A 27,748-nucleotide genomic window follows, 5' to 3' on the forward strand; every position below is an offset into this window, starting at 1 on the left:
TTTGTTTACAAATTCAGGGAATAACTCCCTAGACACAGGAGTACTTCGAGGGGGGAAAAAACTAAATGAGTAGTAGATAGTAATATTTACTTTTGTTTATTTATTGTGTACTATTGACTTTGTTTTGATCAAACAACGGTATGTAATAAAAGAGAATAAGGAACTAGTTTAAGTATTGTGTTGATATTGTTAATTATAAATAACCATAAATAAATAAATAAAATTCACACTTAATACATATGATTGGTTGTTACGGTCTGGCTTGGATGTTGTTGGTCCTGGACCCCAGGATGCAGAGACAGCAGGTAAAATATATTTGCACAGGAAGCATAGGGAAAGCTATGCAGCATGGAAGCAAACAAAGCAAGGGATCAAGCCCAGTCGCTGGCATAAAAAGCATCTGATTGCCAATCAGACAAGAGAAGTGGTGGAGGAAAACAAGAAGTGGAACACACAAATGAGAGCCCTGAGCAAGAAATAAATATAGAACCTTAGGAAACAATAAAATCCAAAGTGCCATGCTAGATCATGACAATCAATATCAATATTGGTTTCGAGAGATCTCACTCAGGAATGATTGGTATCGGAATCGGCAGCATAGAACCCTGATGGGAACATGCCTAGAAAATGTAGTAATTCTTGTGAGCATGTGTATTCCGGCAAAAATCGGTCACTTTGATCATCATTACGCACAAAAATCATTGAAGCACAAAAATCATTGAAGACTAAATACCTAAGTTGTCCACAATGTCCATTTTCAGCCTGCAGTTTGTTTTTTCTTGGCCCTAAGCTTATCCTACAAATAAAATGAATTGAAATTCTATATATCTTATCAGATTTGACAAACAATTGCCCAAAACTAAGATGTGAATGTTTAGTTCAAATGCCTTACACTATATCAGTGCTTCTAAACTATTTCCTGATACGAAAACATTTATTTGTGCGCCTCCCTACCCCCGCTCTCTGCTGTGATTATAAATGGTATCGTTTTGTCGATTCAATTGTTATGAGTACACTTCTGCATGACATTTTCTCCTTATTGACATTAAAGATACCAGAAAAATAAAAAAATATGGCTCACCTTACAACAAAGAATAACTTTGTGAACATGAGCCTAGTGTACATGGGCAAATCTGATCATCATTTGGATTAAAATGTTGCTGTGTACATGGACCCTGAACATTATGACGTGCATTGTGATGCATCACACTTGAATTTGGAATACCTTATTTTGACATGCGCAGCACATACCCTAAACTGAAGTAGAAGAGGAAGAAGCAGTGACTTCCGCTGCAAACAAACATGGCTCTGTGCTTTCCTGCTTGTCTGACGTTATCACGTTATTTATTTATCAATTTTCCTTCTGTTCACTACTTTAGTTTGACCTCTCTTTTTTGAAATGGAGCTGTTCTGTGCCCTCCATGTTGTGATTATGTACGGGTTGCGGCACGTCTTCATGCTACGACATTCTGTGTACGTGCCTCATGCTAGCAGTTAGCACTTGGAGTAGCTGTAAGGTCGTGAACAAATCAGCTCGTTAAGACGACAACTGGATCCCTTCTTTTATTGTTACATCGACACATGACACTCCAGACCATACTTTTGCTCGTCTCGTTTTTAAGTATCAAATTACAAAGTATATAACGCTACTTCTGTACATGTTGAATGGGGGGAGACAGCAGCAAGACAATCACTGCAAAAACATGTGCAGTAATGATCATTTCAATCCGTATTTAGGAAGAAGCGTTTTCATGCGCTACAATCCAAATTACTATCGACATAAACCACCCGTCTCGATCGGAGTGAAATTTTGATTCCGATCGGGTCAGAATATTCCGAATGGCATGTTTACATGAAGCATTTTTATTCCAATCAGGCTTTTAATCCAATTAATTGTGTCCATGTGCACATAGCTAGTGTTTTGTAATCTGTAATAGAAAATATTTAAAGTGCATCAATTTACCTAAAATAAAAAAAATAAAAAATGTATTCCTAATTTAAACTATAAGCATTTTTTTTGAATGACTTGAGCCAAACCATAAATGAATAGAACAGTTTGTGCTAATCTTTTTTTTTTTAATAAATAAAAATGAGGAATTTAGGATTAGTGGTGACAATGAGCATGTTTTGTAGTGCATGTTCCCGAGATCACACATACAACATGGAAACATGTAAAAGATTTTTTTTTTTAAGTTTTCTTCAAAGACCCCCAACCCCCATCCAACTTGTTTATGAATAGGCTGCTACATGAATTCCATCTTAAAAAAAACAATTTCCCCGACACTTAGGCACACTTTAACATTTAAAGTGTGTACCAATGTCAAGTGCCTCACACTCATGAATAAATTCATTGCAGACGGTCCCTTTGTGCTTGGTGTACATTGACAGGGGGTCGGAGTGGGGGGCAGCATATGCCTCCCAATATTCCTCTCTTGTTATATGGAATTGTTAACTTACCTCCTAGTCATTGATGCATTCGTTTATAAGAAATTGTAACATTTCCTACAGGAAATTTTACTCACAACCACGATCACAGTATAACAAATAGTAAGTAAGTAAATATCACTGCTACATTGCTCTTGACCAGAGATGCCTAAAGTGGGGCTCACGGGCTAAATTTGTGTCATTTCATACTGACCTCTTCACGGCTGTACAATCCATGATGGTATGTCTGCAAGGCTACACTGTAAAATAACATTTTACTGTAAAAAGCTGGCAGCTTCGTCGCCAGAAATTTACCGTAAAATCATCAGTGGTACCATTTTTCCATTAACATTGATGCATTGTAAAAACAGGGAACATAGATTACAGTAAACAAAAAAAATGCAGCTCAGTCGCCAACATTTTGCAGTAACAATAACAGTGGTACTCTTTTTCAATTCATAGTACCGTATTTTTCGGACTATAAGTCGCAGTTTTTTGCATAGTGCGACTTATATATGCTTTTTTCCTTCTTTATTATGCATTTTCGGCAGTTGCGACTTATACTCCGGTGCGACTTATACTCCGAAAAAATACGGTAATGCACTTTGAAAAAAATGGCCATACATTTTATTGACTTTACTTAAAAACTGGCAGCTCAGTCAGCAGAACTTTAACATAACTACAACAACGGTACCGTTTTTCAATTTACAGTAATTTTGTGTCAAACCCACCGTATATTTAATGGTAAAATACGGTGACTGGGATGCCAGCTTTTTAAATCGTAAAATATATAGATTTTTTTTTTTTTTTTTTGCAGGCTAACTAGCAGTGTTGGGCGATACACCAGTGCTACGTATACTTAACATCGATATTTTTTAGAAGGTGGTATGTATTTGAGACAACACCACAATACCGGTATGTTTTGCCTTTGTTAGTGCAGTTTGATCTTCTCTGCGCCTGACTTGTGAAGCAAAGGGCATTCCTATTTGGCCCCTTGCGTGTTTACGAGGGCTTCTCTGATTACGCGCATCAAACTTTTTTTTTTGAATATGGCGGTGCGTCGTCGACTTCTCGACTCCCGAGTTATGCAATGCTTTGTACAGCGATTGCATTTGGGTATTAGTGATTGAATATAGCTTTATTTACACATACCTATACCTCTCCTTGTAGCGACTTTATCACAAATCTCATCTGTTTATGTTGTTCACTTCTATAAACCTAACGTTATTGAACAAAATGAACGAAACTGCTTTGACATAGTAACGGCAAACAAATGACTTTATAAGAATAAAGAACATATTACGTTACTACTTACAACAAAAATAATTAGAGTACTCAACATTGGTTATCTAGCTGTAAAACACTGTAGAAACCTTAAGCAATTTGCACGTTATTTTTTTTGTTATTAAAAGATACCAGTATATACCTTATATTTGAACTAAAAATATCAGCGATATCAGTTTTGGTCCATATCGCCTAGCCCTACTAACTAATTACGTTTGAATTTGAGACCCTTGCTCTACGGTAAGTTGTGACTTTTTGAGGTGCGCCCACATCCTATAATGAAAACCTAAACCGGGGGTCAGCTGGAGCATTTTTAAAAAAGGATTGAAAATGGAAAAAGATGGGGGAAATTTTTTTGACACAAACCTTCCTAATTGTTAGAAAGCCCACTGTTTAATATGTTTGTGTGTATGCTTCACCGATGAGAGTATTAAGTGAACATCGTTTTGTCCTACTAATTTCGGTGGTTCTTGAACTCACCGTAGTGTGGACTGTGACACAACAGTTTGTTTACATGTAAAATCTTCCACTCCTCCTTTGTCTCATTTTGTCCACCAAAGGTTGTATACGGTGCGTGAATGCACAAAAGTGCGCTTTGTTGATGTTATTGTCTTGTTGGAGTGCTAATCAGGCATATTTGGTCAGTGCATGACTGCAAGCTAATCAATGCTAACATACTATTTAGGCTAGCTGTATGTACATATTACATCAGTATGCCTCATTTGTAGGTATATTTTAACTCATTTAATATCCTTTACTTTAACCTCTTTGTATATAATTTGCATGTCTCATGAGACATTATCTGTATGTAATTTTGGCTGCATTTCAGATAGTTGTTTGTGCGCCATGTTGTTCCAGACCACAGCAAACATTACCTAGCTTGCCAAATATTGTAATAAATCCATTAGAAGAAGACAACCTGCAGTTTCCTTTAACTTGGACACACACATTTATACCTTTGGCCATTAAAAGACAGTAATTTCCAGGAGTTATCTCACCTTCTGAGTAGCTTCTGATTTACTAATGTTTTCTAATGTTGTAAAAATGTGTAGAATAAATATTACATTTCAACATTTCTGTCAACGAAGATTTGCTTCAGCCTGCGACACATAGTAATTTTGATAGTAGGCTATTATAGCTAATATAGACACTTACATCATGTGTTGCCGTCATTATAAGACTTATATACGGCTTTTCATTTTTTGCGGCTCCAGAAAGATTTGTTTTTTGTATTTTTGGTCCAATATGGCTCTTTCAACGTTTTGGGTTTAATTCTGTTTTGTTTTGTACCTTTCACACTTATTTTACCACCACAGTGTGTGCTTTTTGTGTAAAATTAAAATGGAATAAAATGTTTGTTAATTAAATGAAAACATCCTCAAAGGGTTGTTCGGTATACCAGTATTAGTATAGTACCGCAATACTAATGAATCATTTTCGGTTCTATACCGTCTCTGAAACGTACCGGTCCTGCACACCCCTGCGCCTGCGTCAAAGTCACGTTGTGTCATTTCTAGTTTACAAGCAGACGAGCATGTTCCGCAGTGCACAATCACGGAGTACTTACAAGCAGACACAGTGTGTAGACAGAAAAAGGAGAATGGATGCATTTTGGATTAAAAACTGACAATAAAGGTGAAGTTATAACACTGAAACGCCCTCAGGAAGAGGTGTTTTAAGACATGGCTAGCTAGCGGCTTAAGTCCAGCCCCAGTCGGCAGTGTTTTAGCTACTTCTAAATGACTAATCCTGGTCTCCATGGCGACAAATAAAGTACGTTTCTTACAAGTATCATCCCTGCAGGACGAGGAATAGCTAAACATGCTTCACTACACACTGTAGCTCACCGGCGTCAAAATGTAAACAAACGCCATTAGTGGATACACACCTACACCTGACATCCACTGTAATGATACCAAGTACAATAGCGTATCTAGTCGATACTACTATGATAATGTCGATATGTTTTGGCATTACAACAACTTCTTTCGTTTTTTTTAAATGTGTATTATGTTTATAAACTCAGGAAATATGTCCCTGGACACATGAGGACTTTGAATATGACCAATGTATGATCCTGTAACGACTTGGTATCGGATTGATACCCAAATTTGTGGTATCATCCTAAACTAATGTAAAGTATCAAACAACAGAAGAATAAGTGATTATTACATTTTAACAGATGTGTAGATAGAACATGTTAAAAGAGAAAAAAGGCAGATATTAACAGTAAATGAACAAGTAGATTAGTAATTCATTTTTTACCACTTGTCCTTAATAATGTTGACAAAATAATAGAATGGAAAATGACACAATGTGTTACTGCATACGTCAGCAGCTGAAATTAAGAGTCTTTGTTTGCTTACTTACTAATAAAAGACAAGTTGTCTTGTATGTTCACTATTTTATTTAAGGACAAACTTGCAATAAGAAACATATGTTTAATGTACCCTAAGATTTTTTGTTAAAATAAAGCCAATAATGCATTTTCTTTTGTGGTCCCCTTTATTTACAAAAGTACCTGAAAGTATCGAAATAAAACTACTTTGGGGAAAATGATGATTCAGAACCTTATATTTTTGAGCCTGAATACAAGAAGGATGAGCTACACGTTTTAGAAGCTGAGTGATAAGCAGATCATGCTAAAGTGAAACACTAAGCATCATGTAGCATTATTGCTAAGTGCTAACAAAGAAATACAAACATAATGAAACAATCACTTACTGTACAATTTTTGCTCTCACTGGGATGCCGACTGATGGGATGTTTATATCTTTCGTTCCCCGTTTAGATGATGAATTCATCATAATCCTCACACCTCAGGTAAAAAGGGTGGGCACAAACGAGCATCTTGTCGCGTCTTCCTACTGATGTCTTCTAAATTGAATGTCAAAGTTGACCAACTTCTTGGGTTATGGACACAACCTTTTACTATTTAAGTGAGAGGCATGATTTATAATCTAGCACACACTCTCACCAACTCAGAGGCGATGCAGCAGCTCAACATGTCAATAGCTGCATAAAGATAGTGATCAAAGCACTGCTAAAAGTAGTTCCTCAGTGTTACCTCTTATGCTAACAATATTGTTAATACTTTATTATTATGAGGTCACGGCATGGATTTTAGATGGCTTTATGAGCAGAATAGACGACTCCCTTTAGCTTCATTGTTAGCCAATTGATTTATAGTTAGCTATTTGTAATTTTAAATTATCGTAAATTCTGGTCAATAAGCCACTACTTTTTTCCTACGCTTTGAACCCTGCAGCTTATAAAACGGAGCGGCTAATTTACAGATTGTTCTTCCCCTGATGACAATAATAAAAATACCTATGAAAAAAACCAAGCAAAAACGCTGACAGGGTGTTTTATTGTTTGTGCTATGGCACCATCTTTTGGACTAATTTGCTCACTGCAGGGGCTGCATTGTTCTTCCATTTATCGGTAGTGCTTTTTTTTCTATATATATGTATATATATATATATACCGTATGTTTCGGAGTATAAGTCGCACCGGAGTATAAGTCGCACCTGCCAAAAATGCATAATAAAAAAGGAAAAAAACATATATAAGTCGCACTGGAGCCCGGCCAAACTATGAAAAAAACTGCGACTTATAGTCCGAAAAATACGGTATATATACACATACATATATATATATATATATATATATATATATATATATATATATATATATATATATATATATATATATATATATATATATATATATATATATATTATGGCTCTTTGGAGGGAGCCGGATCTTCAGGAACCATTCCTTTTAAAGAACCGTTCAAAAGACTGACTCGTTGTTTTATAAATATATATATATATATATATATATATATATATATTACGTTATATACGTTCAAAAGACTGACTCGTTGTTTTATAAATATATATATACATATATATATATATATAAAACAACGAGTCAGTCTTTTGAACGGCTCTTTAAAAGGAATGGTTCCTGAAGATCTGGCTCCCTCCAAAGAGCCATAATTATGCTCTCTAAAAGCAACTATAGATGTATAATATAACCAAAGTTTTTTGCAAAATAGGTGTGTCCAAACTTTTGCCACCAAGGGCCACATACTGAAAAGTCAAAGCATTCAGGGTCCATTTTGTTATTATTCTATGAATGCTAAATCAGGCATATATATTTAAAGATAACACTTTGTATTACCGTAGCTTTGTATTGTAGCTGACAAAGCTCATTAAAATGAGTTACGTGTTAGTATCAACATGTCAGGTTTTTCCCATATTTTATCTTTTTGAAGTTTGATGGTATTTTTTTATATAATTTTTTTTACAAAATGCTGTGGTACACCACAACTGCGGGCCGCAAATGGCCCTGTGGCCACACTTTTGTAACAACTAATAAAACATTGTTTTTTCCCCCTATAGCATGGGTGTCAAACTCTGGCCCACGGGCCAAAATTGGCCCGCCGTGTAATTTCACTTGGCCCTTTAGGCGATATCAAATTAACACTAGAGCTGGCCTGCCGATTATATACAGCGGCGGTGCCGCGGTAACACCGCATTCACCGCTAATTCTCATACTTGCCAACCCTCCCGGGAGACTCCCAAATTTCAATGCCCCGCTTTTCATCCAGTCCAACGAGTGCTGGCCCAGTCACATAACATGTGCGGCTTCTGTACACACACACACAAGTGAATGCAAGCATACTTGATCAACAGCGATGCAGGTTACACTGAGGGTGGCCGTATAAACAACTTTAACACTGTTAGCAATATGCGCCACACTGTGAACCCACACCAAACAAGAATGACAAACACATTTCGGGAGAACATTCTTACCGTAACACAACATAAACACAACAGAACAAATACCCAGAATCCTTTGCAGCACTAACTCTTCCGTGTGTGTGTGTGTATTTGAGTTTGAGACCCCTGCCCTATAGTTTTTGCAAACTGTAGGGGAAAATGTGGAGGGATGGGGGTTGGGCGAGAGACATGGAAAAACTTTGTTACATAATAGTAACTGATTTAAAATTAATACACAAAGATTTTATTGCTGCAAAAGTAAAAGTAGAAATATCACTAACAGTCATTTAATCAAAAAACAAAAACAAAACTGGCTTGGGCTAAAACAAAAAAACATTTTATTACATGAAAAAGAACTGTTATGTCATGAAATAAAGATATTAACGCACTACTTAACATACAACAAAACATCAAAGAAATTTGTTTTTTTTTGCATAAACATGTAAATGTACTCATTGCTGAAACAGTTAACGACCAGCTATATATTTCAAAAAGACGCATGGGACAGGGTGCAAATGAATTTATGCGTCTCATGAATACTTCAAGAGGGATAATGATATCATTCTAAATAAGCAGAAACATGTAACACACATTTAGGGTAGTGACAAGGACAAGTAAGTCCAGTCATTTATCAGCTGTCACTGACTGTACAATATGTACAGTATATTCTGCATACTGTAAGAGGATACTGAGCACTCCTGAAAAAAGATAAGTCTGTTTTTTAACTAAACTTTAGAAAGTTTATAGAAAATTTAACATCAGTTAGCAACCCTTGCAACTTGTTATTTACTTATTAGATTATACAGTGTAAGGTATAGTGGTCACTCTTCTAGATTCCCCACATGTAAACACACCTCTTCTCTTCACTAAATATTAAAACCACACAATCAATGAACACAACCCAGTCGTTAATTTAGTTGATCAATAGCCTGATGAAGTCCACCTTGAATGATCAAGGTCGTATTGTTGAAAGGTGTGCAGATGCTTCCAACACCTGAAATGAGATTGATCTGAAAAATACTGTACACATATTGGCTTAACAATACAAAGATCTCCGTTAAGAAGATGGAACTACTGTACGGAACAGAATGTTCCGTACAGTGATGAAATGAATGTCGAAAAATAGAGGTGGCGACTTGTCCAGGGTGCACCCCGCCTTCCGCCTAAGTGCAGCTGGGATAGGCTACAGCGACCCCGAGAAGGACAAGCGGTAGAAAACGGATGGATGGATTATAAAGACAAAATTAATACTTAGTTGTATTTGTATTGTAATTGTATTAATCATAAAAATAAAAACAAAGCTGTTTGACAATTGTTTGATGTCTTTGCTTTATTGATAACACCACTTATGTTGTTTGGTACAAAAATATTTAACAAATCAGACAGTTTTTAATTGTCATTAAATTTGCAAAATAATCTACATTTCTGTCAAGATGGGGTGCTGAGTGTACATGAACTTTTTTGATTTTAGCTAATGGCTACAATAAAACAAAGAGAGAAACATTTTAAGTGGTCTCGTTATGTTCCGTACCCACTGATCAATAACTCAAGAGCGAAAAGCCTTCAAAGGACAACATACTTGTCATCATACCGTCTATACCAGTGATTCTCAAACTGAAGTACGCATGCCACTGGTACACGGGCTCCATCTAGTGGTACGCCAAAGAATCACTTAATTAAATATTCAAACACTGTTCAAATTGTATGTAATGTTACAGTGGCCAAAAAGATTACATATACTTGTTAAATAAAACCACTGCCTTGTTTTTGATGAATACTTAGGCATACTGTGCTACGGTATTTTAATGTTGGTCATTACGGTGTTACTTGGTGAAAAAAGTTTTGAGAACCACTGACCTATACTGTGTACATCTTCCTAAAGACTATCATCATCATCATATAAAGCTATTTTCTTTTTGAGGAAGCTCGATAGATTTGGTGGTGTTTTGTTGTTATTGCTGCTATTCTGACTGGCCTTTGTTTACATTTAAAATATGTTCTTTATTTTCATCACTATTTTTCCTGACCTTGCATTTAAATGGACAAACGTTTAGTATAGTTAGTTTGTAACAGCCTAATGTTAAATATTTCTGAATGAAGTACCGTATTTTTCGGACTATAAGTCGCAGTTTTTTTCATAGTTTGGCCGGGCTCCAGTGCGATTTATATGTTTTTTTCCTTCTTTATTATGCATTTTCAGCAGGTGCGACTTATACTCCGAAAAATACGGTAGTCATTGTTATTGTTAATACTTGCTTTAAAGTATCTTAAACTGAATTTAAAAGTGGATGGCTAAATTATAGACTACTCAGTGGCCTAGTGGTTAGAGTGTCCGCCCTGAGATCGGTAGGTTGTGAGTTCAAACCCCGGCCGAGTCATACCAAAGACTATAAAAAAAATGGGACCCATTACCTCCCTGCTTGGCACTCAGCATCAAGGGTTGGAATTGGGGGTTAAATCACCAAAATGATTCCCGAGCGCGGCCACCGCTGCTGCCCACTGCTCCCCTCACCTCCCAGGGGGTGATCAAGGGTGATGGGTCAAATGCAGAGAATAATCTCGCCACACCTAGTGTGTGTGTGACAATCATTGGTACTTTAACTTTAACTTTAACTTTTAGAGCCACTCAATAATTTGACTAGTCGACTTAACTTTAAGATGGTCGATGACTAGGCGACTATACAAATAGTCGCTAGTTGCAACACTGGGACTCACTACATCGGAAACCTATCAACATCACTGATAATGATTTGGCACTTGTTTGTATTGGCAAATGTCTCCTTTTGGAATGCAATATTGTTCAATGAAGGACACATTTTTTGTACGTCTAGCTTGTGTGCTATTGTGTGCTTAGTTGTTGTGTATCTGCTAGCTCCTAGTAGCCTTGACTTGATTAAAAAAAAAAAGACCAACCTTGTGTGCAAATTGGAGGACATTTAGATGTCAACTGGCTGTCTAGCTTTGCACAAGTAAACACGCTGCAGGATTACTTGTATCAAAGACATTTTACATGCAAGCCAATATCATCCGACACTTGTCTTTTGCTGATATCATAACGATATCAATATCGGATTGGTACACCCCTACGGAAAACATTATGCATTAATAAGGACATGATTTGGTAGCATTCATCAACAAACTCTAATATTCCAAAACAAAATGTTTGCAAGGCTGACTACACCTGTTTTCATCAGCTTTCTTCTAGAATAAACTTTTAACGAACTTTGTTAAGTGGCACTGGTCCAGGAAACAATCTGACATAAAGATGCGGAAAAGCGATAAAATAACAGCCAAAAAAAATTGGAAGCAATTACAAGTACATGAGAAAAATGTTGTTGAAAACGGCATATTTCTTCTTTGCTGTCCATGTCCATTGACAGAAACCTGGTTTGCATGTATTAACATCTAGACAACAATTATGATCTTTTCTAGATCAGCACAATCATTAAGAGGCAAAATCGTGTAGCCACTGAAACTAAACTAACCAACACATCAACCTTCCTTTTTCCTCTCCTCTCATCACTCAAACTTTCGCTCTGCTTCCTCCATTTTGCAGGGTTTCAGTGAGCCGGAGGACCGTACTTCACCCACCCATCCCCCCTTTCCTTCCCCTCCACTCCCTTCCCTACCGATGGGTGCTTTAAGGCAGCGCTGGGTCGGCGATGGCTTGTGTCGGGTCGCATGTGAAGGACACGGTGATGGCATAGCGGGTCCCCCATGACACCGTCTCCACGCGATGGAGGTTCTCAGAGCCGGAGGAAAAGAAAGACACTCTACCTGGGCAAGGAGAATTCAAAAAAAAGGGGAGACTTTTTTTTAGAAAAAACAGGACTCAAATGTTGAGTTTGACAGATTTTAAAATAGTTCCATGCTTTTTTTTAACAAAACATGAACACGTCTTCTTTGCATAAAAATAGAAGCAGGGATACTATATTTATATCCAAAGATAAACAACACCTGTCAAGCTTGACCATTACAGTACTGCAGCATTGGGAAAACCCCTCAGGTACCAGATCCAGGTATAATTGGGGATGGGGGAAAAATGATGACCTAAAGTGACTCTTTAAATGTTAGTTCCTTCCTTAAAGGGGAACATTATCACAATTTCAGAAGGGTTAAAACCATTAAAAATCAGTTCCCAGTGGCTAATTTTATTTTTCGAAGTTTTTTTCAAAATTTTACCCATCACGCAATATCCCTAAAAAAAGCTTCAAAGTGCCTGATTTTAACCATCGTTATATACACCCGTCCATTTTCCTGTGACGTCACATAGTGATGCCAATACAAACGAACATGGCGCATAGAACAGCAAGCTATAGCGACATTAGCTCGGATTCAGACTCGGATTTCAGCGGCTTAAGCGATTCAACAGATTACGCATGTATTGAAACGGATGGTTGTAGTGTGGAGGCAGGTAGCGAAAACGAAATTGAAGAAGAAACTGAAGCTTTTGAGCCATATTGGTTTGAACCGTATGCAAGCGAAACCGACGAAAACGACACGACAGCCAGCGACACGGGAGAAAGCGAGGACGAATTCGGCGATCGCCTTCTAACCAACGATTGGTATGTGTTTGTTTGGCATTAAAGGAAACTAACAACTATGAACTAGGTTTACAGCATATGAAATACATTTGGCAACAACATGCACTTTGAGAGTGCAGACAGCCCAATTTTCATTAATTAATATATTCTGTAGACATACCCTCATCCGCGCTCTTTTCCTGAAAGCTGATCTGTCCAGTTTTGGAGTTGATGTCAGCAGGCCAGGGAAGCTAGGGTCGATATTCTTCTCTTGATCATCTTCGGTGGCATAAGGGACGGTGTGAGCCAAGACATCCAGGGGGTTTAGCTCGCTCGTCTGCGGGAACAAACTGCCGCCATTGCTTGCCGTGCTAGCGAGGTCCTTTGTCCCTGAGATGCTCACACACTCCGGCAGATTCAATGGGGGTCTGGCGGCAGATTTCTTTGACTTTATCGTTGGAAATGCATCTGCTTTGAGTGTCGCAGGATATCCACACATTCTTGCCATCTCTGTCGTAGCATAGCTTTCGTCGGTAAAGTGTGCGGAACAAACGTCCAATTTCTTGCCACTTTCGCATCTTTGGGCCACTGGTGCAACTTGAATCCGTCCCTGTTCGTGTTGTTACACCCTCCGACAACACACCGACGAGGCATGATGTCTCCAAGGTACGGAAAACAGTCAAAAAAACGGAAAATAACAGAGCTGATTTGACTCGGTGTTTGAGAAAATGGCGGATTGCTTCCCGATGTGACGTCACAACGTGACGTCATCGCTCCGAGAGCGAATAATAGAAAGGCGTTTAATTCGCCAAAATTCACCCATTTAGAGTTCGGAAATCCGTTAAAAAAATATATGGTCTTTTTTCTGCAACATCAAGGTATATATTGACGCTTACATAGGTCTGGTGATAATGTTCCCCTTTAAGTTGCGTAGGGATATATGAATACCAACTTTATATACCTGCAGCTATGGAAGAGAAAAAGTGATGTCAAACTCAAAATACTGTCCCTTTTTGCTTTGTCAATGTACTTTGTGTCATTTTTTTTTTTAACAAAAACAAACATTGGCCCTGTGATGAGGTGGCGACTTGTCCAGGGTGTACCCCGCCTTCCGCCCATGTGCAGCTGAGATAGGCTCCAGCACCCCCCACGACCCCAAAAGGGACAAGCGGTAGAAAATGGATGGATGGCATTGTCTTTAAACTTTGAGTGCGGTACAGTGCAACCCAGTGCCTCCGCGAGTGTGTTGCACACTCACTAGCTGTACTGACAATGCATTGACACAGTGTTGGTGTTTCATAATGGCGCCACCTGCTGAATTTAAAAAGTCACTGCATTTGACCTGCAAATTAAATTAATGGTAGCAAATACGTATAATTTTTTTTTTTTGTATTCCGCATGAATAGATGTGCAGAAAGTAACGTGAAATGTGCAACTGGTGAATGAGCCAAATAATAAACAGGAAAATAAAATTTACCTCATTTGGTGCTATAAGATCAAAATTATTCCACAATTCATAATTGTCCCCTTTCTTAGTTCCTTCAGCTTGATGATGGTAATAAATACCGATGTCAAACGCGGAACGCCGCTCCTGACGTTTTTGGGTTGCTTCCTGATAAACAGGAAACATGGTCGCATGTTTTTTTTTCTTAAATTTACACACACATTGCGGCATCGAGGTACAAAATATCACCCCGTGTTTCATAATACAACGATGCTTCAACAACCTTCGGTTTGGCGGACACATGTTGACATAAGCAGTTGTCGATATTTCTGAAAATAGCCATTGCTTAAAGCAGTGGTTCTTAACCTGGGTTCGATTGAACCCTAGGGGTTTGGTGAGTCGGCCTCAGGGGTTCGGCAGAGCCTCCGCCACGGAGGTAAAGACACATCCGACTTATCGTGTAAATAAAAACGTATCCCTATCAGCTTATTATGGATGACCCCCAAACAATGTTCCCCCTAATTTTCCATCTGATTTGCAGGTTGATTGATTGATCGATTGAAACTTTTACTGGCAGATTGCAAAGGAAGAGAATACACAGTACAGTTTACACAGTGCAGTACATATTCCGTACAATTGACCACTAAATGGTAACACCTGAATAAGTTGTTCAACTTGTTTAAGTCGGGGTCCACATTAATCAATTCATGATAATGTGTGTAAGGTGTGTAATTTGTTGTGAGTTCATGCACTGTGTTGGTTTTGTTCTTTGAACAAGGTGATGTTCATGCACGGTTCATTTTGTGCACCAGTAAAAAAAACATGACTTTTTCTTGAATTTGAAAAAAAAAACATTTTATTTTTCACTAAAGAAGGGTTCGGTGAATGCGCATATGAAACTAGTTGGGTTCGGTACCTCCAACAAGGTTAAGAACCACTGGCTTAAACGTTTACTTGTTGACTTCCACCAGAGACGTTAGGAGAACAGGCGATAGTAAAGTACCACGGTTTAATGTAGTTGTGTTAGGTACGGAGAGAACCGCTGAAAAGTCTACCGCAAAAGAAGAAAGGATGTTAGGTGAGATGCCGAAGCTTTGAAGGTAAGTGGCAGCTCATTTCTTGTTCCTTTAAAAAATTGAGCTATACTGATGAAGTCAACAATGGATTATACTTGTATAGCACTTTTTTACCTTTAAGGTACTCAAAGCGCTTTGACACTATTTCCACATTCACCCATTCACACACTGATGGCGGAATAATGAGTAAGTTATAATAACTGACCGCTTTGGCATAGAAACAACTACTTCTTTAAGTCTCGGATTTTATCGACAAAAGTGCTCGACCATGTATGTCGACATCTGATATTTAGTATTTAGAAGTAAATGTTGGACCAGGACTTGAAGAGTTGGTTGTGTTAGACGGGTTGTCAACATAAACCGGGTTGACTTTAAAATCTTTTGTCTGCGTAAAGATTTAGGATTTTTCCCATTAATTTAAGACAGGCACTTGAAGCAGGTCTAGGACCTCCATCCTCATACATTAGAAAAACCCACCTCAACACCACATGAGTGACGCAGGCAAGGAAAAGCTCCTTTTCAGGATTATATAAATTTACTTCACTTGGCTGTCTATTGTTTGGGCATAAAATAAATTAAGCTAACAAATAAACTTCATATATATACTGCATTTATTTTTCATTTTATGTTTTGCATCCTTGTGACAAAATACACATTTTATTTGCATAAATTAGTACAGGTGGGAATCTTTCGATTCGATACCGGTTCTTGGGGTGACGACTCTATTCAACACAATGTTTGTAATATATTATTTGGTATACAAGTTATAATAAAACCTTTACAAAACAGTTACAAAAGCTGCTCTTGGCTGCTGACCTACGACTTATACGCGCAATGTTGTGCTAAAAACATTTTTTTTAATGTATTTATAAACTTGTATTTACAAAAATCACATAATGTTAATCAATCTGATCAATAGAGCAAGTCCAACTTAAACCCAATGCTATACTTATGATAGAAATTTACAAAGCAATTGAGAAGACAATTAGAAATATAATACTTATGCAATTCTATACAAAAAAAAAACAGAAAACCAAAAATTAATAAAAGCTTTGTTGTTTTATACCGCTTTGTTTTATGGTTTTGTTCATTTGTCGAATTGCAATTAATTAAATAGTCTACAAAAAAAACACACAAATGCAGTACGAAAGCAACAGTCTGAGATTTGTCTTTTAACGATGCTATTTTAAGAACCCAGCTGGCAAAAAGCGATTATTTCTATAATGACGCAAAACATTGTGGCGATATTGAGCGTTTAATTCATGACAAACACAAAAACTTACCATATTTCAACTGCAATCTAGTTATACTCAGGCAGGTGTTACCAAAGCATGGGGCCTATTTCCAGCTAGTGTCACGACGGGGGGGCGCAGCTTGCTGCGAGGTTTGTTCTCCCAGGAGGCAAACGGACTGGCGTGCAGGTAAAAACATGATTTAATTCTCAAAACTCAAAAAAGGTACAAAAATGGAAAACAAGGCGAAAGCACAACGCGCTGATCGCACTTGGAGTTAAAGTAAATACTTAGCATAGACTATGGACATAGAGAACTTATGAAACTGTGGCATGAAATAAACACGACTTACGTAGTCCAGGCATGAGACAAACAATGACGCCAGGACGACTGACTGGCAAAGGCAGGCTTAAATAATGTCTCTAGATTGGAAGCAGGTGCGCGTCCCGAACACCAGAGGCAGGTGAAAATCATAAGTCGCCATGGTAACTAAAACAAACAAGGGTGCACAAAAACAGGAACTAATGGAGTCTAAAACTAACAGAACATAACAAAAACATGATCCGGACCACGGATCTTGACAGCTAGATGGTGTTTTTTTAATTGGCCCTTGACATAATGTATAAATTAGGGCTGTCAACCTTAACATGTTAACACATGTGATTAATAAAAATTGATTATCGCGTTATCAAATCTGAATGACGATTAATCACTTCCAAGTTGAGGCTTAACCCAGAAAAGCACGCATTTGTTACACAGTCTGTGATCACGATGGAAGGCGGCCAATTTCGCTTCAAAACAGAACTTTGGATAAATCTAAGTACCGTGTTGGTATTGCAGCGACAAAAGTTTTTATCATCGGTGCACATCAAGTTCAAAATACCATCTTGAAGCGAAGCACGTACTGGAGGATGTCAATCCTCTTGGCGACTTCTTTTGTAAACAGCTACTAGCGACCAATCTAGTGACTTTTCCCAGTGGTGACTTTTTTGTGTCTTGGAGACTTTTTTTGTGTTTTGCAGACTCTGAAATGACAAAAGCAGCAGTCACTGTCCTCAGCGAGCAGTGATGGCTGCTGCCGGTCAGTTGGAGCTGCTGCGCCGATTGCTACATGCGAGCTGCATCTGCAACAAGCAGAGGGGAACGCTATGCGGGCAAAGTTTACTGATTCAATGTTGTCAACAAAAGTAGCACAGTTAAGTTAAACATATGCCTTAGCTCAGTGGTTCTCAAATGGTACGTGAGATTTTTTTTAAATATTCTAAAAATAGCAACAATTCAAAAATCCTTTATAAATATATTTATTGAATAATACTTCAACAAAATATGAATGTAAGTTCATAAACTGAACATCAAATCAAGTAGGCTATTCCATTCATTACAATGCAATATTCAGTGTTGACAGCTAGATTTTTTGTGGACATGTTCCATAAATATTGATGTTAAAGATTTATTTTTTTGTGAAGAAATGCTTAGAATTAAGTTCATGAATCCAGATGGATTTCTATTACAATCCCCAAAGAGGGCACTTTAAGTTGATGATTACTACTATGTGTAGAAATCTTTATTTATAATTGAATCACTTGTTTATTTTTCAACAAGTTTTTAGTTATTTTTATATCTTTTTTTCCAAATAGTTCAAGAAAGACCACTACAAATGAGCAATATTTTGCAATGATATACAATTTAATAAATCAGAAACTGATGACATAGTGCTGTATTTTACTTCTTTATCTCTTTTTTTCAACCAAAAATGCTTTGCTCTGATTAGGGGGTACTTGAATTAAAAAAATGTTCACAGGGGGTACTCACTGAAAAAAGGTTGAGAACCATTGCCTTAGCTAACGGATTGCCACCACATGCAGGACATCTAACACCTGTGAAGCCCAAGTCCTGTAAGAAGATGTCATTCATATCACCACAGCTGATCTGTCGTACCTTTAAGAGGCTCAATTACAGCAAGGATTAACCAACTGCACTGCAAAAACAAAAGCATAAAGATGCAACTTCGGGCTGAATGTGAATTTATTTTGCTTCTGGGAGAACGTTGGACATCTGTAAGTAATCACGACGAGCTGGGGTCACATTGTACCAAAAAATGAGATCAGTATTGTCATCTGAAAAAGGTAAGCAAACTTGTTTGCTTCAACAACTGTTTAAACTAAAGAAGACTAAATGCTGATTTAAATGGTGCATTATGTTAACTTGTTTATGAGTGTGTTTACTACATTATCGATTAGTAACTGTACCTTGTTTGCAGGGTTATTGCAAACGGCAAAGACTTTCAAAATGTGCACTTAATTCATACTTGCCAACCCTCCCGGATTTTCCGGGAGACTCCCGAAATTCAGCGCCTCTCCCAAAAACCTCCCGGGACAAATTTTCTCCCGAAAATCTCCCGAAATTCAGGCGGAGCTGGAAGCCACGCCCCCTCCGGCTCCATGCGGACCAGAGTCCGCTTTCCCACAATATAAACAACGTGCCTGCCCAATCATTATAACTGTAGAATGATCGAGGGCGAGTTCTTGGTTTCTTATGTGGGTTTATTGTTAGGCAGTTTCATTAACGTCCTCCCAGCGCGGTAACAACACACAACAACAGCAGTCACGTTTTCGTCTACCGTAAAGCAGTTCGTCTCCCGTAAACAGCAATGTTGTGACACTCTTAAACAGGACAATACTGCCATCTAGTGCATTTGATGAAAGCACTTTTGTGCGTGCCACACAGCAATGCATCATCAGAGAGGGTGTTCAGCAAGGTTAGAAAAATAGTGACAGAGAATAGAACAAGGATGGACAATTCAACCCTTAACTCAACAATGAGTAGATGAGTGTTATGTGTGTGTATATGTGTAAATAAATGAACACTGAAATTCAAGTATTTATTTTATATATATATATATATATATATATATATCAGTGTTTCCCACAGGACAGGCATCTATTTGTGGTGGTGTGGTCATACATAGTGCTGTATTTTACTTCTTTATCTTTTTTTTTTTCAACCAAAAATGCTTTGCTCTGATTAGGGGGTACTTGAATTTAAAAAAAAATCACAGGGGTTACATTGCTGAAAAAAGGTTGAGAACCACTGACCTAGTATATACAATAATATAAACCAAGTCATTGTATTTCATTTAGGATTATTTCATAACTTCATTTAAATAAAAATATATTTTTTGTCTTTTTTAGATACAGTCAATAAATAATGTGAACATGTATCATAACATGGAAATCTAAGAGAACGTGTTGTGAATGAGGATACTTGTGGACCTGGAAATTATTATTTATTTATTTTTACACATTTTTATAAAAAAAAAAAACAGTTTTTCCAACGTATTCAATTTTAGACGCTTTCTCTTCTTAGTTATTATTTCTCCGGCTGTAGAAAAGAGCCACTCACAGGGCATAGAGGAGGCGTCAGTGCGACACGGTTCGCGTATCGGTCACGTGACCAAAACAGCTCATGATCGGTCACGTGACTTTCTAAAAGCGGTACGCGCACCGACACAGGGTTTAGCTCTATGAGCTCGACGCATGCGCCGATGCATCGGTGTTGCCGGACCCATCACTACTATCTACCTATAACACCTGTAAAAATGAAGCAATGCTACCACGCTAGCAAGCGTTAGCTAGCCGGCTATGAGCCACCAAGCTGCTAACTATCGCCAAAAGGCACCATTTAAGTTTTTTCCCCATGGCATCCTGGATCAAGGCTTTCAGCAGCTTTTGGACGTTTGAGGTAGAAACGTAGGAAGCGCCATCATTATGAAAAGTAGCCGGCGAGTATTTTGATTCCGTCCGTCCGTCACTCTTCTTCTTCTGGCCCACCAGGTGAATTAAGTGCTATTGCATAGTGCATAGTAGGCTACCGCCACCTACTGCACCTGAGGTGTAACTACAAGCAACATTCACAGACAGTCCCATTGCTTTTATGAGCGGTCGACCGAGTCAAAAGCCGAAAAATCCATTTGTGGCGGACGTAATTCTTTCGTGGCGGGCCGCCACAAATAAATGAATGTGTGGGAAACACTGTATATATATATATATATATATATATATATATATATATATATATATATATATATATATATATATATATATATATATATATATATATATATATATATATATCCATCCATCCATCCATCCATCCATCCATCGGATATATATCTGGATTGGCAGACCGGGGTGGTGGTTCCTCTCTTTAAGAAGGGGGACCGGAGGGTGTGTTCCAACTACCGTGGGATCACACTCCTCAGCCTTCCCGGTAAGGTCTATTCAGGTGTACTGGAGAGGAGGCTACGCCGGATAGTCGAACCTCGGATTCAGGAGGAACAGTGTGGTTTTCGTCCTGGTCGTGGAACTGTGGACCAGCTCTATACTCTCGGCAGGGTCCTTGAGGGTGCATAGGAGTTTGCCCAACCAGTCTACATGTGCTTTGTGGACTTGGAAAAGGCATTCGACCGTGTACCCCGGGAAGTCCTGTGGGGAGTCCTCAGAGAGTATGGGGTAACGGACTGTCTTATTGTGGCAGTTCGCTCCCTGTATAATCAGTGTCAGAGCTTGGTCCGCATTGCCGGCAGTAAGTCGAACACGTTTCCAGTGAGGGTTGGACTCCGCCAAGGCTGCCCTTTGTCACCGATTCTGTTCATAACCTTTATGGACAGAATTTCTAGGCGCAGTCAGGGCGTTGAGGGTATCTGGTTTGGTGGCTGCAGGATTAGGTCTCTGCTATTTGCAGATGATGTGGTCCTGATGGCTTCCTCCGGCCAAGATCTTCAGCTCTCACTGGATCGGTTCGCAGCCGAGTGTGAAGCAACTGGGATGGGAATCAGCACCTCCAAGTCCGAGTCCATGGTTCTCTCCCGGAAAAGGGTGGAGTGCCATCTCCGGGTTGGGGAGGAGATCTTGCCCCAAATGGAGGAGTTCAAGTACCTCGGAGTCTTGTTCACGAGTGGGGGAAGAGTGGATCGTGAGATCGACAGGCGGATCGGTGCGGCGTCTTCAGTAATGCGGACGCTGTATCGATCCGTTGTGGTGAAGAAGGAGCTGAGCCGGAAGGCAAAGCTCTCGATTTACCGGTCGATCTACATTCCCATCCTCACCTATGGTCATGAGCTTTGGGTCATGACCGAAAGGACAAGATCACGGGTACAAGCGGCCGAAATGAGTTTCCTCCGCCGAGTGGCGGGGCTCTCCCTTAGAGATAGGGTGAGAAGCTCTGTCATTCGGGAGGAGCTCAAAGTAAAGCCGCTGCTCCTCCACATCGAGAGGAGCCAGATGAGGTGGTTCGGGCATCTGGTCAGGATGCCACCCGAACGCCTCCCTAGGAAGGTGTTTCGGGCACGTCCGACCGGTAGGAGGCCACGGGGAAGACCCAGGACACGCTGGGAAGACTATCTCTCCCGGCTGGCCTGGGAACGCCTCGGGATCCCTCGGGAGGAGCTGGACGAAGTGGCTGGGGAGAGGGAAGTCTGGGCTTCCCTGCTTAAGCTGCTGCCCCCGCGACCCGACCTCGGATAAGCGGAAGAAGATGGATGGATGGATGGATATCCATCCATCCATCCATCCATTTTCTATCGCTTATTCCCTTCGGGGTCGCGGGGGGATACATATATATATACATATACTGTATATGTATATATATATATATATATATGAAATACTTGACTTGGTGAATTCTAGCTGTAAATATACTCCTCCCCTCTTAACCACGCCACCTCCCCCAACCACGCCCCTGCCCCCACCACCGCCCCCCACCTCCCGAAATTGGAGGTCTCAAGGTTGGCAAGTATGACTTAATTTTTACTGTACTTATTTTAACCAAGTTTTGAGCAAATCAATGACAGTTCAGTAAAACATTAAAAAAAACTTTCCTGTATGACATTCTGACCACTAAATTGCATTTAGAAAATGTATGAAAATAGATAATCAAATTTGAATTTGTATTTACTTGTTGTTTACTTAATTATAGTACAGTATATATTTTTAGCGCTACAAAACTGAACACAAAGAGAAAAAACTGGAGCAACAAATAGATCACTGTAGGTAGTTTCAGGAAATATTATGTCTACTCTAATCATTTGGCCATCGGATTAACTATTTCTAACTTGGACAAAAGATTATGAAGGCAAAATTTGGATCATTAATGAATGACGCCGCTTCAGTGAATTAGTTAATGACCTGTTGCCATTCACCTGTCACACCTGTCTCTTCTGTGTGAATTAGAATTAATGAAGGGGGGGGGGAAATCATTTTTGTCCTACTTACTTTCAAATGAATATAAATTGTGAAAACAACACACACACACTCTCGCATACCCACGCACGCATATGCACACACACGCTTTACAAATGTGTTTACACAGTCACTTTGTAAGTAATAATTCTATTTTGTGTAAAGATGAGCGTAAAAAAGTCACAAAACACATTGCATACGTGCGTGCATGCATGTTGAGTTCAAATCAGCAAGTGAAAAACTGCAGGTTTGCTGGTTTCATGTTGCTGAAAAGGCAGAAATTTCAAGCTCTCAATTAGCTAAACATGTTAAGATAACGGCACAATAGAATAATCTTTGAAAATAATCTGCAGTAAAGAAAGAACTGGCAGATGCAACATAATCAGCAGAGCAGGTCAAGGGACGACGACAAATATCTAATAACATTTTTAGGGTATTGCAAAATATTGCATTTGCAGTTTTTCTTCTCATGGAGTGGCAAAAAAGTATGTCGACCTAAATATGATCTGGTACAAAATACAGGAAAAACACGCACTCTCCAAAAAACTTAAAACAAAAATAAAGAGGTGCACGTCAAAAAGTGTACCTAAAGAAAAAGAGAAATGATCTGATCTTCATCTAAGTCAAGGGTATTGAGAAATTTGATGTGTCTAAAACAGGGGTGTCAAACTCAAATACAGAGTGGGCCAAAATTTAAAACTGAACAAAGTCGCGGGCCAAGGTTGAACAAATTAACCTTTTAATAGGGACCCAAACAAGTTTTGCATTGAATATTGAACAAACAAGGCTTATATAACTTTATAGTGACATGCAAAATCGAGTTTCAAATAATAATAATAATAATAATTAAAAAATATCAATGGCATATCAAATACAATCTAAATAAAAATGTAATGCCTCTTTTCTATTTGCAGTCTTCTGAGGTAAATATCAACATTAACTTTTTCCACAGGCTAATAAATTAGAAAATAAAATAACAATGAATAAACCAACCATTCAGGACTTTAAACTGCTCAGTTTGCAACACACTGATCTAATCTGATGTGCCCAGCCAGATACCTGACATCTCTTCTTGGATGCTAGTTCATTAATGTCGGGGCTCAGGCTTTGAGCTGAGGCAACCTTCATTATCGAACGAAGGTGTTCATCAGTCATTATACCTCGTAGTCCACCCGGACCACAGTCTTGGGGGCGTGCTTTAAAGGCACTGCGTTTATCGTCGGTTGAGGCGGGCGGGGTTTGGTGGTAGCGGGGGTGTATATTGCAGCCCGGAAGAGTTAGGGCTGCAGGGGATTCTGGGTATTTGTTTTGTTCTGTTTATGTTGTGTTACGGTGCGGATGTTCTCCCGAAATGTGTTTGTCATTCTTGTTTGGTGTGGATTCACAGTGCGGCGCATATTTCTAACAATGTTAAAGTTATTTATACGGGCACCGTCAGTGTAACCTGTATCGCTGTTGGCCAAGTATGCGTTGCGTTCACGTGTGTGTGCGTACTGAAGCCGCACATATTATGTGACTGGGCCAGCATTCGCTGGACTGGGTGAAAAGCGGACGTGACGATTTTTGGGAGGGGCACTGAAATTTGAAAGTCTCCCAGGAGGGTTGGCAAGTATGAGAATTAGCGGTGAATGCGGTGTTATCGCGGCACCGCCGCTGAATATAATCGGCGGGCCAGCTCTAGTGTTAATTTGATATCGCCTCAAGGGCCAAGTGAAATTACAGGGCGGGCCAAATTTGGCCCGCGGGCCAGAGTTTGACACCCATGGTCTAAAATAATAACATTTCTTTGATTTGATCTTTAATGCCTTCATGGAGAAAACCAAAAAAAACTCAAGAGTGCTAGTTAAAGTATGGCATGTGTAAAGGCCCACTTCAAGTCAATCCATTGCATTTCTATTGGGTTGAGGTCTGGGCCCCGACTTTGCCATTCCAAATGCGGATTTTGTTTTTCTGAAGCCATTCTGTTGCGGACTTGCTTTGATGATATAGTTTATCTTTTTTCAACATTATATGTGTTATGTATGTACCAATATGTTTCTGGTCTTTCTAAAAAGATTATGTCATCTCTACAATTACTTCAAATTTTAGCTGCACGTGTCCTGACTAAGACCATAAGACCATAAACACACTGCATTGGCTCCCTGTGTGTTTTTGAATCCATTTTAAGGATCTTCCTACGGTTGATAAATGTTTCACTGATTTTGGGCCTTCTTATCTTTCAAATATGCCGTTTTCCTCCAGCACTGGTTTCCTCATCATTCCCAAAGTATTATGATGTTCCCATCTATTCAGTATTACCCATCTATATATTAAAACTACAATAAAAAAACATACCAAAGTAAAATGTCTACTGCAGTGGAAGATGTTCTCAGGAATATACAGAAGAGGAAAAATAGTGAAGGGAGAAGTTCTGGCCACATGTTTTTTTAGCTTTCTTGAAATGTGGCCCCCAAAACAATTTAGTTGACTAGCCCTGATTGAACGGCTGAAGAGCAGTTTTTAAGAGCACACTTTAACATGTATTTTATTTATTCATTTTATGTAGTATTGTGTTGTTATTTTATTACCGGTAATCCTCTTACTCTATTTCAGTTTTATATCGTATTGTCTTATTTTTATCAGTGTTTTATTATTTTTAACATTCCAGTGGAGCCCTATGCACTGGGTTTTATCAGCCATGGCTGCAGGGGGTACCATGTGTCAGTGGTCCTGGTGCAGACTGCCTATTTCATAGTATTTGCCAACCTGGCTCCTCTGTGCTTAGCCATACATTCATTTATGTGTGTGCACATGGACATGAGGGAAAGGGCGGTTATCGGTTATTGGGACATTGTTTACAATTCTGTAAAGCACTTTGTGTTGCATTTTCATTGTATGAAAAACTTTTTATGAATCAAATTTGTTTGATTGATGGATTGGTTGATTTGCAGTGAGTGAATTAATTATTTGACTTCTGAAACTCTGTTTAATCAAAATGTAATTCAAACAAGATGCTAAACAGGGCATGACTCACTCAAGTAGAAAAAGATGCACCTATTTTGGCAACAGTGCCAACATAGGTGTTTGCTGCCACATATAACAGACAAACACCATCACAATGTGCACAACATTGACACAAAGACAGCAAACGTGCCGATTAAACCCAGAGGCTCATAATTAGGTTGAAATGAGTCACAAAGGCTGCAAAGTGTCTTGGCGTGATGGTGTTGAGATGACGCGCTCAAAAGATGAGATGCAACATTAAGAATCATGTTTTGTGTAACATTTAAGGCGAATTAAAGTTAAAGTTGTAATGATTGTCACACACACACACACACACACACACACACAGTAGGTGTGGTGAAATTTGTCCATGTTCACCCCCTGGGAGGTGAGGGGAGCAGTGAGCAGCAGCGGCGCTGCGCCCAGGAATCATTTTTGGTGATTTAACCCCCAATTCCAACCCTTGATGCTGAGTGCCAAGCAGGGAGGTAATGGGTCCCATTTTTGTAGTCTTTGGTATGACTCGGCCGGGGTTTGAACTCTCAACCTCCCAATCTCAGGGCGGACACTAACCACAAGGCCACTGAGCAAGACAAATGTTGACTGAACGACGATCCCTTTATGAATTATCGCTGTTACTTTTTCTAATAGTCATGCCTAGTTGGATGAAGATGTAAACTGTATTGATGACTTCATTATTAATAGCCTCTGAGTCAGACAAACCTTTATTGGAAGAGGTAGATACTATTAACTGCAAGCAGGCACAGGCTTTAAAAAAACAAAACGTCAGATTCATTCAACTAATGTAAATTTGCAGCAGTTTTGAAAAGATAAATCTAACATGTCATAATTAATTATGTTACATACAGTGTTTGCAAACATGACATTGATGCAGCCCAGATTATATTAAAGAATTCTGTATTGTCACTCATTGGCACATCTTTTTCTACTTGTTGCACTTTTATTGCTCGTTGAGAAACCTTAAAAAGATTTGGTTTACAAATTGGTTAAAAACGTTCAACTAACCGTTCAATCCCCAAATCCAATCCCCATTAAAAGCCACTTTTCAGTAGGTTAGCCGTATTGCTTTGTTTATGGGGTATTTAGCAAAGAAATGTAACCTTGAAGAGTTGCTGAACTTCTTGTAGGGAGTTGCAGTTTTATGGTTTGCTGCTTTAGTGTCCCACAATATTTTTGCAAGGATAATTGTCCTGGGCCATTGGTAGTGTTGTGATTCACTTAGCTGAATTTTATTCATCTAGTGTGGGATCAATTCGCGCTCAATGTCCCATTCATAATTACCCTGCAGTTGAGGGTCCAGGCTGCAGTCTTTCCCTTTCATGACACTGAACAGGATAAGCAGTACTGTCCAACTTTGAATATAAATGAAAAAAGTACAACTAAATACCACAGATTTATTTGTCAGATAGTTGTTTTATTTCAAATTATTCCACTAAACGAACCATCTGGGGTGGACTGGCCATTGGTATTACCATAGGTTTCCCCAGTGGTTAAATTAATAATTGTTGGCTGCTGTTTATTTATTTTTATCTTGGTAACTATGGTAACTTTCGCAGGCCAGCTTGGGGATATTCTGCTGCAGAAACGCTACAACACTGACAGTACGAGTGAGTGATATACAGTCTTGAATCTTAAACCTTTACTCCAGTGTCCTCCTTACGAAACATGCAGTAATCAACACACTGTATCATTTATTTATCCATGGCTCCAGAATATAAACAGCTATTGTTCAA

The 27,748-nt window shown here is 38.9% G+C and overlaps 2 protein-coding genes across 6 annotated transcripts in view; one reads left to right on the forward strand and one right to left on the reverse strand.

Moving 5' to 3' along the window:
• The window catches only part of LOC133610707 (urotensin-2 receptor), a 40,023-nt gene extending 27,842 nt beyond the window's left edge, over nucleotides 1-12,181 (forward strand). Inside the window, exon 4 of one of the 2 annotated variants that reach the window (XR_009815916.1) lies at nucleotides 12,055-12,175. The gene's annotated coding sequence lies outside the window, so the exon portion shown is untranslated. Of the gene's footprint in view, nucleotides 1-12,054 lie in introns of both variants that reach the window. The other variant, XM_061967238.1, reaches the window with a different exon arrangement.
• The window catches only part of ogfod3 (2-oxoglutarate and iron dependent oxygenase domain containing 3), a 101,753-nt gene that overhangs the window by 21,977 nt on the left and 52,028 nt on the right, over nucleotides 1-27,748 (reverse strand). The window contains exons 9-10 of one of the 4 annotated variants that reach the window (XM_061967239.1): nucleotides 12,128-12,271; nucleotides 7,782-9,492 (exon numbers count right to left, since the gene is read on the reverse strand). The exons of 1 other annotated variant lie outside the window; for it this stretch is intronic. In XM_061967239.1, the coding sequence (XP_061823223.1) occupies nucleotides 9,407-9,492; nucleotides 12,128-12,271 (230 nt within the window). In that variant the 3' untranslated portion in view covers nucleotides 7,782-9,406. Of the gene's footprint in view, nucleotides 1-7,781; nucleotides 9,493-12,127; nucleotides 12,276-18,544; nucleotides 18,667-27,748 lie in introns of those variants that run through there. 2 more of the 4 variants (XM_061967241.1, XM_061967242.1) reach the window with 2 other exon arrangements.

This window comes from Nerophis lumbriciformis, linkage group LG11 (assembly GCF_033978685.3).
Source record: "Nerophis lumbriciformis linkage group LG11, RoL_Nlum_v2.1, whole genome shotgun sequence".
In the NCBI taxonomy this organism is placed as follows: Eukaryota; Metazoa; Chordata; class Actinopteri; order Syngnathiformes; family Syngnathidae; genus Nerophis; species Nerophis lumbriciformis.